The sequence below is a fragment of the Paramacrobiotus metropolitanus genome, unplaced genomic scaffold (assembly GCF_019649055.1).
Source record: "Paramacrobiotus metropolitanus isolate TYO unplaced genomic scaffold, Prichtersi_v1.0 Parri_scaffold0000044, whole genome shotgun sequence".
Lineage (NCBI taxonomy): Eukaryota > Metazoa > Tardigrada > Eutardigrada > Parachela > Macrobiotidae > Paramacrobiotus > Paramacrobiotus metropolitanus.
Window position 1 is genome coordinate 128,982 of NW_026570264.1, and position 12,655 is coordinate 141,636.

The 12,655-nt window shown below is 43.5% G+C and overlaps 1 protein-coding gene across 1 annotated transcript; it reads right to left on the bottom strand.

The window, feature by feature from the left end:
• Window positions 1-9,025: 9,025 nt before the first annotated feature.
• Window positions 9,026-12,655, bottom strand: LOC129591129 (melatonin receptor type 1A-like). The gene is made up of 9 exons (XM_055486662.1): window positions 12,509-12,655; window positions 11,446-11,472; window positions 11,290-11,380; window positions 10,668-10,788; window positions 10,475-10,593; window positions 10,255-10,306; window positions 10,144-10,172; window positions 9,860-10,079; window positions 9,026-9,375 (listed from the first exon to the last, which is right to left on the bottom strand). The coding sequence occupies exons 1-9, from the start codon at window positions 12,653-12,655 to the stop codon at window positions 9,087-9,089; spliced, it is 1,095 nt and encodes a 364-aa protein (XP_055342637.1). The 3' UTR covers window positions 9,026-9,086.

Consider the following 12,655-nt stretch of genomic DNA (forward strand, 5'->3'; position numbering starts at 1 on the left):
TTTCGTAACGTTGTCTTTATTTTACCACAATGCTTCGATATTCTCATTGTATTCATCAAATCCACTGTATAAAATCAGTATATATGAATTACTTGACCCAATTGACAGCATCTGTGGCGGATGGTTACATAGCAACCACGGCTGACTGAAATGCAGTTTAAGCACTGGTATTTCTGAATATTTTTTTAACTGCACGGGGAAAGTTGAGTTATGGGTGATTAATTGACGTTATGCGACAGGGCAGCCGCGTACGGACGGCAGTTCGTGAAAACCAACGAGTTTCCGGAAGTCGTTGTTTCTGTCGCTAAGCACATGTCCGAAACAGCGACTTTAAATACTGCTCGTGCAGCTAATGAGGTGTTAACTAAACCAGACCATAACCAAAATGTACAGAAAAACGTGCTCTACAAGGAAATGTTAGCTGGCACGTGGAAATCTGTTACTGCAGTGACTTATTGCCGCCAGCGCTTTGCTGTTTGCACCATGAAATTCGGTAATTATAGATTGTGTTACACTGCGCATCTGTAGTTTGCCCTGTTAGCGCTATGCTTAATTCTCTGTTCTTTGGCCACTCACATAGCCAATGAGCGTGTTTGCACCGGCACCGCCCCTCTACCGCATACCAGGAATATATTGGTTTGTAATTTGCGGCTATGGCTATTTTACCCCAGTATTCTGCAGTGTGGCAAAATAGCCTTTTGCTATTTTGCCCCACACTGAGTTCAAATAGCCTTTTGCTATTTTGCCCCAGTATGGGGGGCAAAATAGCCTTTCGCTATTTTGCCCCACACTGCGCCCAAATAGTCTGTAGCTATTTTGCCCCAGTATAGTCGGCAGAATAGCCTTTAGCCATTTTGCCACACATTGTGTGTTCGAATGGTGTGACGTATAATCACGTATTGCGATGTCTCGCAAATTGTTCCGGCACGGGTCGTAGCAACCTCATTTTTTTATTACTGTTTTTTTTCAGTTAAAAACGTTAAAAAAAAATAAACAGCATTAGGACCGTCAAGTCGTGGAACAGTCGACGTTATCGACAACGCGTTTCCCCGCTGTGTTTCAATGCTAAGACGCTGTATCAAAAACTCGTAAGAGCGTCGTTCTCCAGTAGCATCCTTTAACCGCTTGCCCAGTTCGCGTAAAAACTTCAAACTTGCTGGGCCAGTGACATCAAAAGTTTCAAAAGCTAACGGAACAAACTCGTGCAAATTACCTAAGTCTTCATATTTCCGGCGCTTTTCTTCTTCCGCTTTCCTGGCTGCTTCTCCCGCTTTCTCACTGCAGTGGATAACATTGGAGAAGGCAACTGTGTCCATGCACGTGACATCCCAAGCTAACCGTCGTCCGTTTTTCCAAGGCGATACACCGTCCGGCCGCCGGTCATCCACGTCGCAGGTCCCTCGCGGTTCGAGTACCGCCGGTATATTACCAAGCTTCTCCGAATTACTTCGTTCAAAGACGAATGTCGAATGATACGTCCTGCGCATTTTTTGCCTGAGAGTCCATGATGACCGTCTAAAGCTAGATCCAGAATGGATCCAGATACGGCGACCTAAACGGAATAGATCCCGTGGAGTGAGCAATGCTGAAAGTATTGCGAACAGCGAAATAATACGCGAGATCCGCTCAGCTACTTGCTGACTTTATGACTAAATTCAACACTGAACAACACTGAGCGAGGTGCCCGATTCAGTCGCTCTCGCATGCGCCCTAAGCCGCGACAACAAATCACAAACAATGAACGGCTATGGCCGTCAACCAATCAGAAGAGACACAACACAGACACGTAATCCGGTGGCGTAGACTGGCGAGGGTGAACGCCAGTGATCCAGTCGCTTACATGCCTCTGGCTGGATGCCGAGCTCCGTTGAGGCTCATCATACTCCGGAATCAACGAAAAGACGGCGGTCGCCGCTGTCTGTGTGTGCTCATATGCTAATAAAAACATCAGATTCTCTTAATCCGTTTTATCACATCAATTCCATAAGGCACAATTCCATTAACACGACGTGAATAAGAGACCTTTCTATAAAAATACTATCAAATCAAATCAACATAAAACAGATCAACAGAAGTTTTAATCAATGTATATTAGGATCCTCCATTTCTGACTCGTAAAGGTCACAGGTTCTGTCTACCGTTTCCAGCACTTTGGCCCATTCCGCTCTGTTGAGCAATCCCGCGCATACGTAATGCGACTTTATCCCAATCCGCTTGAGAATCAGGTGCGTATCTAGTACGACTTAGGAATACTGCTTCATCTTTGGAATTTGGTGCGAATCAATCGTACGACTTAAAACTGGGATCCATAAAGGTCATGGAGGGACGTCGTTAAAGACAAGCGTGATTCGCTTCCTCACTGGTAAAAGTCATCCTTTGTTGAGATGATCCAGGATGTGCGGCTTATTTGGGTAGTAACGGTCCCAAAGGTCATGCGACTTTCTTTCCGACATGGTGACTGGTTGGGCTGTAATGATCCCAAAGGTCATCCAACTTCCTCTTTTCAAAGCTTCCATTAAAGGTCATGGAGGAACTTAGCCAATTTTTTGTGGCGTTCAAGCACTTCTTCGCTTGCCACCCTGGTAAACAGTTTAACCATTTGACCTTTTGCCGCACATCCAACTTTAACATGCCTCGAGCGGCCAGAATGCCGGCAAAGTTCACAGTCGCTTCTCTGATGGGACCGGCTAACTACCGCCTTAAATTTACCCCATAATACTCCACTTATTGTCTTTCTTTTTTTCGCCGCTTGTGGCCCACGTTTGTAACGAGAGATCCGGCTTGATTACCGTAGTTTCTCTCGATAGGGTTTGACACTGAATCGCTAAAAGAGGAGAGCTATATGCCGTAACAACTCCTTTGGGGCCGGCTAATGTACCGAATCAATTTCAACCCCACAATACTCCACATAATCTCTTTCTCTTTTTCAGTCAATTCTGACCTTTACCATTCTTAATGAGAGTGAACCGACTGTTCGCCGTAGTGCTGCTCCCGCTATTTGAATTTCCTGAAATGATAACAGTGAAAGCAACAAATACACGAACGCGGTTTCAGTAATATGTTACGTGACCTTTATACTTCACCATTGCGCCTAGTTAGGCTATTACCGTACTGAACTGAGACTTTCACATTCACTACTGATGACCTTTCGTTACTTCAACGTGATGACCTTTCACGTGCAATTATTAAGTTCAATCGTCTCATTCTAACACGGTGACCTTTCACGTTTTTGACGTTTCCGCCAGTTCAAGAGCTCCGTCAATATTCAAACATTCAACAGTTTTTCTGATCCATTCCCCATCTTTTCTAATATTCAGTTTTAACATTTTGAAGTCGACAGCCATGCAGTTCAAAAGGTCAATCAATGTCTCTGCGTTTGTTCCGCATTATCATATTCCGTTCCGATATTATCATTTCCCGAATCCGTTATGACCACTCTCCACGCTTTCCATCTACCGTTCGAGAGCACTACTGGTTTTTCGTCAGGTTCTGCTGTTATCATCCAATGGTGCTCCGAGCCGGTATGTCTTTCGCTTGTGTACCGCTGGTTTCGGGTTTCGGGGGGGATGCTGAGTCCGTCGAGGACGAGGATGGTTCATGACCTTTTTCCGCTTCCTCTTTTTCATCGAAGTCCCATGACCTTTCGATTGGTCTGGCACTTGACCTTTTGGTTGATCTGTCATTTGACCTTTCAGTTAGTCTGTCACTTGACCTTTCGGTTCATCCGTCGAGTTGACCTTTTGGTTCGTCTGTCGCTTGACCGCACTTCTTCCAGTCAGAGTCCGATGACCTTTCGACTGGACGACCATTTCTGACAAACTTTCGTCTTTGATGACCTTTTTGATAACCGTCTGACGACTTTGAGGAATTTTCGAGCTTTCTGATGATTCCGGACACTCGTGACCTTTTCGTTGTTCCGTTTGAATTAAGGTTGGAGTGTCTTGACCTTTCGATTGGAGTGTCTTGGCATTTCGATCGTGACCTGGACCATATGACCTGTCATTTTTCGGGCGTTTTCCAAATTCTCTTTACTTTTTGACGTTTCCGTTTGCATTGCAGTCGGATTCTAGTGACCATTCGACTTGATGTCCTGTCATCCTTGATGATCCTTCTCTTGTCCGCTTTGATGACCTTCCAACCTTCACGATGACCTTTTGTCAGAGTGGTGACTTTTCCACTAGCAACGAAAACGATAACGATTGGCCGCTTTCGCTATATCGCGGCCCAATCGATCGGCTTTCGTTTTGACCGCTTCTATTTCCTCTCTTCTCATTCTTATGAGGTCATTCTCATTGCCAGTAACAGTGCGTGGATCGAAAAAGGATTGTTGCAAGTCCTCTTTGGAAGCACGCTCTGGTACTTCTCCGACATTCGGGTGATTCTCATTATTGGTAGAACTGCGTTGTTCGAAAAATTCGTTCGTACTGCGGTCTGCTACATTGAAGCCTGAATCCTTGGCGCCACTTTCTGGTAACCTTTCTGTCAAATTCCCAACTTCTGCGTTCAACTTTATTGTAACTTCTGTTTCGAAATCTTTGTCCTCTTTCCTTTTTCTTCCTCTCTTCTTTTTCGGTTTATCTCCACTTGTATCATGTAGCTGGGAGCGTGGTTCGAAAAATGGACTCGTACAAGTTTTCGAAGCATGCTCGGTTTCTTTTTATTTGTTGGTGCACCTTTGACGTCAATGTTATGTGGTACCCCTTTGACGCCGCCGTACGGTTTCTTCGAGGTCGGGAATTCTGTCCGGTATTCCCATGCAACTGCCTTAAGTTGGCGAGTTGCTCATCGGTCAAGTTATTTCGGAAGTTCATGCCGTTGCTCCTCTTGGAATTCCGCGTCTTCCTTCTCCACTTGGGTTTCGTTGACTCGTGCTTCGATTATTTTCTGATCGTCCGTCATCATTTCCAATGGTTCGACTCGACCCATCGGTGCACTTCTGCGTTAGGTGAACTCACGCTGAGTATGGTTTGCTACCATGACGGTGAATCGTTTCCCGTCGTGTTTGGTTACACCGTACACCATCTCGACTCCGTCTCGTTTGGGGTCGGATTAACCCAGGTACATCAGTTTTCGTCCGATGGATACTGGTCCATCCATGACGACTTGTACCATCGTTACGGCTCGAGGTAGGAGTTTGACTTTTTGTTGATATCGAACTCGTGTTGCCTCATAATCTCGAGGTCTTGGCTTTGGCTTGGCCAGCCATGTTTTGGCTACTCCAAATGGTAGTTCCCAGATAACATGCTCGTTGTCGACATCCAGTTCGTATATATCGCTGTATTGCATGTGGCCAAGTCGTACGCCTTTCTTCAATATCTTCGGTAGATGGGTCGTATTCTGGATGTTTATCCAGGCCGTGTCTATCTGAGGTCGAATTTCAATCCTGGCTTCGATTGGCCGGACAGGTGGGACTTTTCGCCTTAGGGTGACAAAGTGAATATGCCTCATAGGGTCCATCGGTTTGGCCGTCCGTACCTTAATAGAACACGTTGAGTATGGTGTGAGGGATACTCACTCGCTGTTAAAGACCACCTGTCGGTCTAACGGCTTAGAGTCAATGAATGGGTCCAGCTTCAGATGGTAAACTTCTGGGCTTTTGTTGCCCAGGTTTAACTCTTCGATCGTCTTGACTTTCGCAATCCGTGCCTTCCATCGGTTGAAATGCGCTGACTTCTGTTGGTCGTTCAAATTAACCGAGGTGGGTTTTTCGGTCAACAACTGCTGAATAAATGACCATCGTCGGAGGTTGGAGATCGTCTTTCTTTGTTTTACCACCTCACGATTCTCTTGGGATTTCAGACGGTTTGTGTTCGGCTTGTTACTTGGGGTGCGCCGGCTTATACTGTTCGGTTTGTTCCGGTAAATCCTCGACTATGAGTTCTGTGTGAACTATAGACCGCAATGCTGTAGTTAGCCAGACGTCGAAGGTCGGTTCTTCATCCTCCGATGACGATTCGTCCGAATCGTCTTTTCTTGGTTTGTCCGTCTTGCAGTGTCGGACTGACTGATCGAATTCTTCGTCGGATTCCTCCGACGGTTATCGGAGTCTGTGTTCGCCGAGTCGTTCGTGCTTTGTACGTCCGAGCCGTCCGAGTCATAGTCCTCATTTTCTACGGCCATTTCGTCTTCATGTCCGACTTGAGATGTATTACCGTCTTCGACCTGTGCGGTCGGTTGACGTTGGTCGGCCGTATCCGTCGGTTTGGTCGGTCGACTCGCTCCGTCTTGATTTTTGAGTTCGGTTGGCTGTGAGCCTATGTTGCTCAGCCATCGGATGACTGTCGGTTGAGTCTTCCGAAAGCGGTCTACCTTCCGGTCCGGTTGCGGAAATGATGGTGACGACGGTCTGCTGTCCGACCAAGTAAGGTCGTGATGCGTTTTGATCGCTCGTATCACTCCGTTGTCTGCTTTCGCAGAGAATCGTCAACCGAACCGGCAGGATAAAGCAACCGGTAGCGCGCTTTACTTTCCATCTTTTACTCCGTTAAAATTAGAGGATCGGCAGACAGAAGTACACAAACTCAGCGCAGACAGAATCATCTGACCTTTCGACGTTGTCGCAATTACCACTTTGGACTGTGTACCTCTAGTCGTCTATAGGTATCTAGACGGGTGCGTCGTTATAATGGAGGGGGTAAATCAACTTATAGCTTTGTACAGTTCCCTTGCCTTGCACTCTTTATGTCGACTTCATGTCACTTGCTATTATTTTTTATTATATCCAGCGCGGAGCAGGTATCCGATTTTCGGTTAGGGTGACATATTAGCGTGAGGTTTTAAACCGGGCCAAACAGTAAATGCACAGAAATACAGACAGGCAAAAAAGAGTGCTTAATCAAAATTAACACGGTAAAAGTCATGCTTATAAGCGCCAGTAGTACGAGTATCGAACAAATCAGAAAAATTAAGATAAATAAAAATGTCCACAATATATTAAGCTTCCAAGCAAAGGTGGTTCCGTCAACTTTTTTCTTCCCTCCTCTTGATTATGGAGCGGTTTCCTTTTCTGAGGTTGTACGGTGTTCGGATTCCACCATCACGGTGATGCAGTGCGCTACATGGAATCTTTCTGGATGTTTGGTCTCGTACAGGCATATTGCTTCTTTTTGCTTCCATTTCGTGAAACAATTTTCGATTTAGAAATGGGCGATTTCAAATTTTTGCTTGATTTTCAAATTATCAACAACTGCGGCCGCGCTGTTAAAAACTGTTAATGAAAAAATAAACTGCTTATGCCCAAATGGAAGGAGCAGAAAGTAGGTACTGCTTGAGAATAAACCTGCAAGTTTAAAAGGAAATAGATGCTTATAGTTTTTGTCTGACTTAAAACGAAGTAATGTAGAGGATGCCTATAGAAGTGGTGTAGTGTATGTCTACTGTCTAAAGAGGTACACAGAGAAACAAAAAACCTGTGTTGGTGTATAGCGGAAGACACTGCGTTTACACTTTCCTCGCTGTACATACAGTTAAAGATTAAGCAGTCGCCCCTCTCATACTCAGAATTCCTAAGCCATGGTGTGCAGTCCAGTGTACGACAGTCCAGCTTAGTCGCAAAATGGGCTACGTCACATTCTTACATAGAAGACTGGGTTTGAGAGCGCGCGGCAGCTAACTTGATTCAACAGTTTTAAAGCATTTGGGAATCGTTTTTATTACGCCAAAGCATCAAACAAGGTGCCGAGCCGCCCATATTTCAGTTGTTGTCCGCATGACACTGGATGACAGTGTCCCCTGGCCCATCCCTTTTTATCTCCAACAAAGGCACCCAGACACACAACAGCGTGCTAGATCGCCTCCTCTAGATGAGATGCATATTCATACTGCCGCGAGTTAGCTAACGAGATATTCTGCCAACGACTGCGCCAAAATTCAAAAAGGCTAATGCAACACAACTGGGGCAAAATAGCAGAAGGCTATTTAGCCGCCAATACTGAGGCAAAATAGCTAAAAGCTATTTGAACTCAGTGTGGGGCAAAATAGCAAAAGGCTATTTTGCCTCGCATACTGGGGCAAAATAGCCAAAAGCTATTTTGCCACAAAGACTGGGGTAAAATAGCCACTTCGGTAATTTGCATAGCAGACTTGGTAATAAAATATTGAGAATGTTGAAATATATTTTTCTTCGTACTATTACAAATGTATTGAGCAAATAGAAGTTACCACAAGTCGTGCTAATAGCATAAAAATCTGTGCATTTATAAAGTTTTGTTTTATTAGCAAGGACCACGCCAAAGCCAGTTCAAACGGAATGGCACATTCCTTATATGATTGGAATTTCATATTAGCAGATCCCTCATCGGATGCCTTCTTAGGTCCATAATAACTGCCCATTCAGATCATTCACAGTAATCAATTTTAATATTTTTCTGTGAAAATGTGCAGTGGATTATCTGCAACATTCGTTGAAACATTACACGTCCTTCTGTAGAAGTAGATTGTGGAAGATTTGAGCTTGGCAGTTGTCATAAGTTACACACAAGTTTCATGTTGGATAACTCTGGTAATACACTAAAGAATACCTGATTAACTTCCATCCACATTTTGATATGACACAAACACAAAATTCAACCGCTGTTGACGTTGTTTATTACCAATGAAAAAAAATGCTTGTCTATATGACCGATTAAGAAGGAACAGTGCACAAGGTAACAGAGCCTGTACAATGATCCGACTGGCGGCAATGTTGGACGAACGGAGGGGCATCCTGCTGACATTGTTGCGAAGACCTTGTTTATAGTGGTTGAAAAGACGTGATCTCTGCCATCAGGAGAGAGGATAGAATTATTTACTTATCTTTGGCTCCTATATAAGCGCTCACAAGAACAGTATTTCTTCCGCATGTTCGCACAAATATCAGACGTACTGTGCAGAAAATTTAGCTCAGCTTAGCAGTTGATAAATGGCAGAATGGCAACGCACTGGCACTAGGTATGAGTACTTATGGAATAACACCGAGTAACGGATTAATAAAGCGCATTTTATAAGAAAACGAACTTGAATTACGCACTCCAACGATATACTAATCCGAAGAAAAAATCACCGGTGCAGTTACTTATTTGAGAAACAGCATATTGTCTCTAATATCGCTATTTACTGCTTTTAGACGGTTGCGACTGCGACGCTATTGACTTCTGCCGGCGTAAATGGAAGTTAGTCTTGGTGTCTGTCGGTTCGGCTTTGGTATCACCTGGTAGCACACGGAGCGATCGCATCCCCAGGATGATCTTGTAGCCTTCGCGGAATTTATCGTTACTCATCCCGTAGATGACCGGATTAACGGCGGAGTTCCCGTGCGCCATAATGATGGCGATGACGTACACCCAGCCCGGTACGCTGCGGGGCTGGTGCGCTAGAACCAGTATGGCAAACAGTGCCCTGCAGAGAGTAAAATGAGTGTATAAATATGTAAGAAAATTATTATGTACTTTTACGTTTTCCGTATTAAGACGTTTTGCTCGAACATCAGCAGCTTCTCAAAATAAGCAATTACCACAAAACTTCTGCTCGCATTAGTCTAAACAAAATGTTATTTTCTAGGACTAAACAGACATATATTGTAACTGCTAAGAAAATTAATCCCAGATTAAATTACTAAAAAAACAATAAAAAAAGCGCATTCGGCAACGATGTCTGAATAAAAAAGGTTTGTTTGATATGCGCAAATGCTGACTGTCATTAATGATTAATTGCCGTACTGTAAGTTGCCGCGCAGTAAAGGGGATCTTACAATACACCTGACCATTTCTTACGCAACTTTATGTAGCGAAAGCGCTTCTATTGCGTAAAACATCGGAACAACGCAGAGGAATATTTGGGAATATTTTACATGCCGTTTTACTTAGAAACGGCTAAGATATACCAGCACGCCAGGAACACCGCGAAGGCTTCGAACAACGTCTTCACCAGCTTAATGTCGTCCTGCGTGAAATCGGAATGCCGCGGGCGGGTCTGTTTGCCCGGCTCGGAGATGGATCCGGATTTGTACAGTTTCATCTGCGTGCGGACGGTGCGCACTCGGCGGAAGATGCCGGCGTAGCCGACCAGGACGCCCAGCAAGGGAATCACCACACCGGTGATGACTGTGGTTCACACAGTAATGTTTACATAATGCCAACGGTAATGCGTGACCGAGTTTGTGCTTACTATAGAAAATAGCGTAGGAATGCAGTTCCCTGAAAAATATCAAGCAGACGTCGATTGTCATTACCCAGTGTTTAATGCTGATGAGGAGAAAGGCTTCTTGGATTTACTTACATGTCGAAAGAGCAGAGATAGTAATCCGACTGGAAACGACTCATGCCCCACCCTAAATTAAGCACAACTGACGATAGTAAATTTCCCGAATGGATAAGTAAAAAGCATCTATTGAAGTTTTACATAATCACCCACATTTTTATGTGGTTATTATTTACAATGAATTGCAGCTAAACGAAAACATGCGTTGTCATGAGGGCGCCGAATATTTATAACGTACCGACATGGTTGGGAAGATGGAACAAATGGCACAAAATCCATATGCCGACACACATGAGAATAGTGTTGGCCTGGGTGAAGATGCGCGCGTATTTTGCGTGATGACAGATGAGAACGTACCTGCCGTAATGACCATTAATTAGCTGCATTTTTCTAGGAAAATTTATTGATGAACAGCGAAAGTGCATAGTCACCGGTTCAAACTTATGGCGCACATGTTCCACATGGATCCCATACAGGCCGGGGCACAGAAAGCGGCAATCCACTCGCACAGGCTGGGGTTGTGGACGAGAACAGAGCGACCTGCCACCGTACCTAAAACATAATTCTTTCCTTGGCGCACTTCGGGTAATTTTAACGATGTCCTCTTTTTATGTATACAATCAGTTATGGTGCATAAATTCTTAGCTAAACTGTTCAATGATAACAAATTAAAGTTACAAATGCCTTTCTCAGCGAAAGAGCGAAACTATTAAAATAAAGAGCAAAAATGAACACCTGACTGGACTTTCCGGACATTTTTAATTATTTTATTAAATAAGAATAGTTCATCTTTGGTATTTCATAATATCAAACAATTCTTATCTTTGTCATATTAATTTCATTAGTTTTAAGAAGGCGGTTAATAATTTGTTTATTGGCGCAATCCGCCAATGTCGCAACCTGCAGAAATTTCGTCCAACGGCAAATACAATCTTAAGTAAACGGGATTCTTATTTTGTGGGTGAAAAACCTAGTTCCGGTATTCGATCGGCAATCGTTAAAGGTTTCTCCAAAATTAGCTGTAATTTTATCGATAATAATTTTGCAGCTCACCGACAACGTTGAAGGGATCAATGAGCATCGTGACGATAAGGTCAGCCAGGGCCAGATTGAGGACAAAGTAGTTGCCGCACGTTCGCAGTGTCTGGTGTGCATAAAACAAACCAAATTACACATGACCTTGCCAGGTCATTGCCGCGCTGATATTACCTTTATCCGCAGGATGACAACAATCACCTAAAAATAGGAAAAATATATTTAAGATGTCAACATATAAAACTGGTTGGTCTTCACCAACAATATAAAAACAGAGTGTTGACGTTATGTTCAGTCGACATAACTAGCAAAAAATTCTGTAACTACGTACATGTGATGTTATAAGCGTGTTGCCGAGAACAACGGCTTTATCAGTTCAAGTCAGAAACTACAATAACGATCCTTTAATCGATTTTTATTGGAAGTGAAGGGCGGTTGAAAGGTTTTTTACAAAAGGGCAACGAAGCTTTGCATAGAAACCGTTCTTATTCTAGCTCGTCAATTAATTTTATTAAAATTGCCAGTGGGTGTGATGATTGTCGGTTCATAAATCCGGTAAGTGGTTCATCTAGGCCAATTAACGCCATTGATAAATGACGCCGGCACGATGCTGTTTTCGTACAGAATTGGGAATACGAGGAATAATCTTGGGAATACGAGGAATACGAGGAATGTGCCTACGTCTAACTCTTCAGATTCATCACAAATTAAGGGAGACACGTGTAATAAGCGTTGCCGACTTCCGGTGAAAATTTCATTCCCAGAAGCAACCTACGTTAGTGGCTGGAAACAAGCACACATTCGGATAAAAATTCAGCCCGTGCCCAAGCAAAGCTGACCGTTCGTACGTTTCTATAATTACAGCACCGTTCAGCGTGACATGGAGATGGGCTGAATTTATAGCCGGACTGCCAAAAACATATATGTTTCTGGCAGAATTTAAAATCAAAGCATTTTAAAATTCAACAAAACAAATGCAAAAATAAAGAAAATTATTTAAATAGTAAATATCAACCAACATTCAATCGATTTTCTCGGACGTGAAGGATGCTACTTTTATTTTATAAAAATTTAGTTGCTTTTAGAAATTTTAAAGTTTTAAAAATATTAATTTCTTTTCTGCTGTCTACACATGTTCATACTGGAACAAATGGAGAATTTTTGTTCTAGGTTTAGTATTTAAATTACATTTTTATGTGTGCCTGGGCTAATTAAGACTATAGGTACCCGTACGTACAAGCAGATTTCCGAATGATCCAACCGCCGCACTGATGGACAAGAGCAACGCGGTCAGTACACGCAGACCGGTGTGTTCTTCCAGATAGAACACTGGCAACTCCGCTGTTCCATTTTCCCAACTATCGTTTCCTATGGGAATCATCAT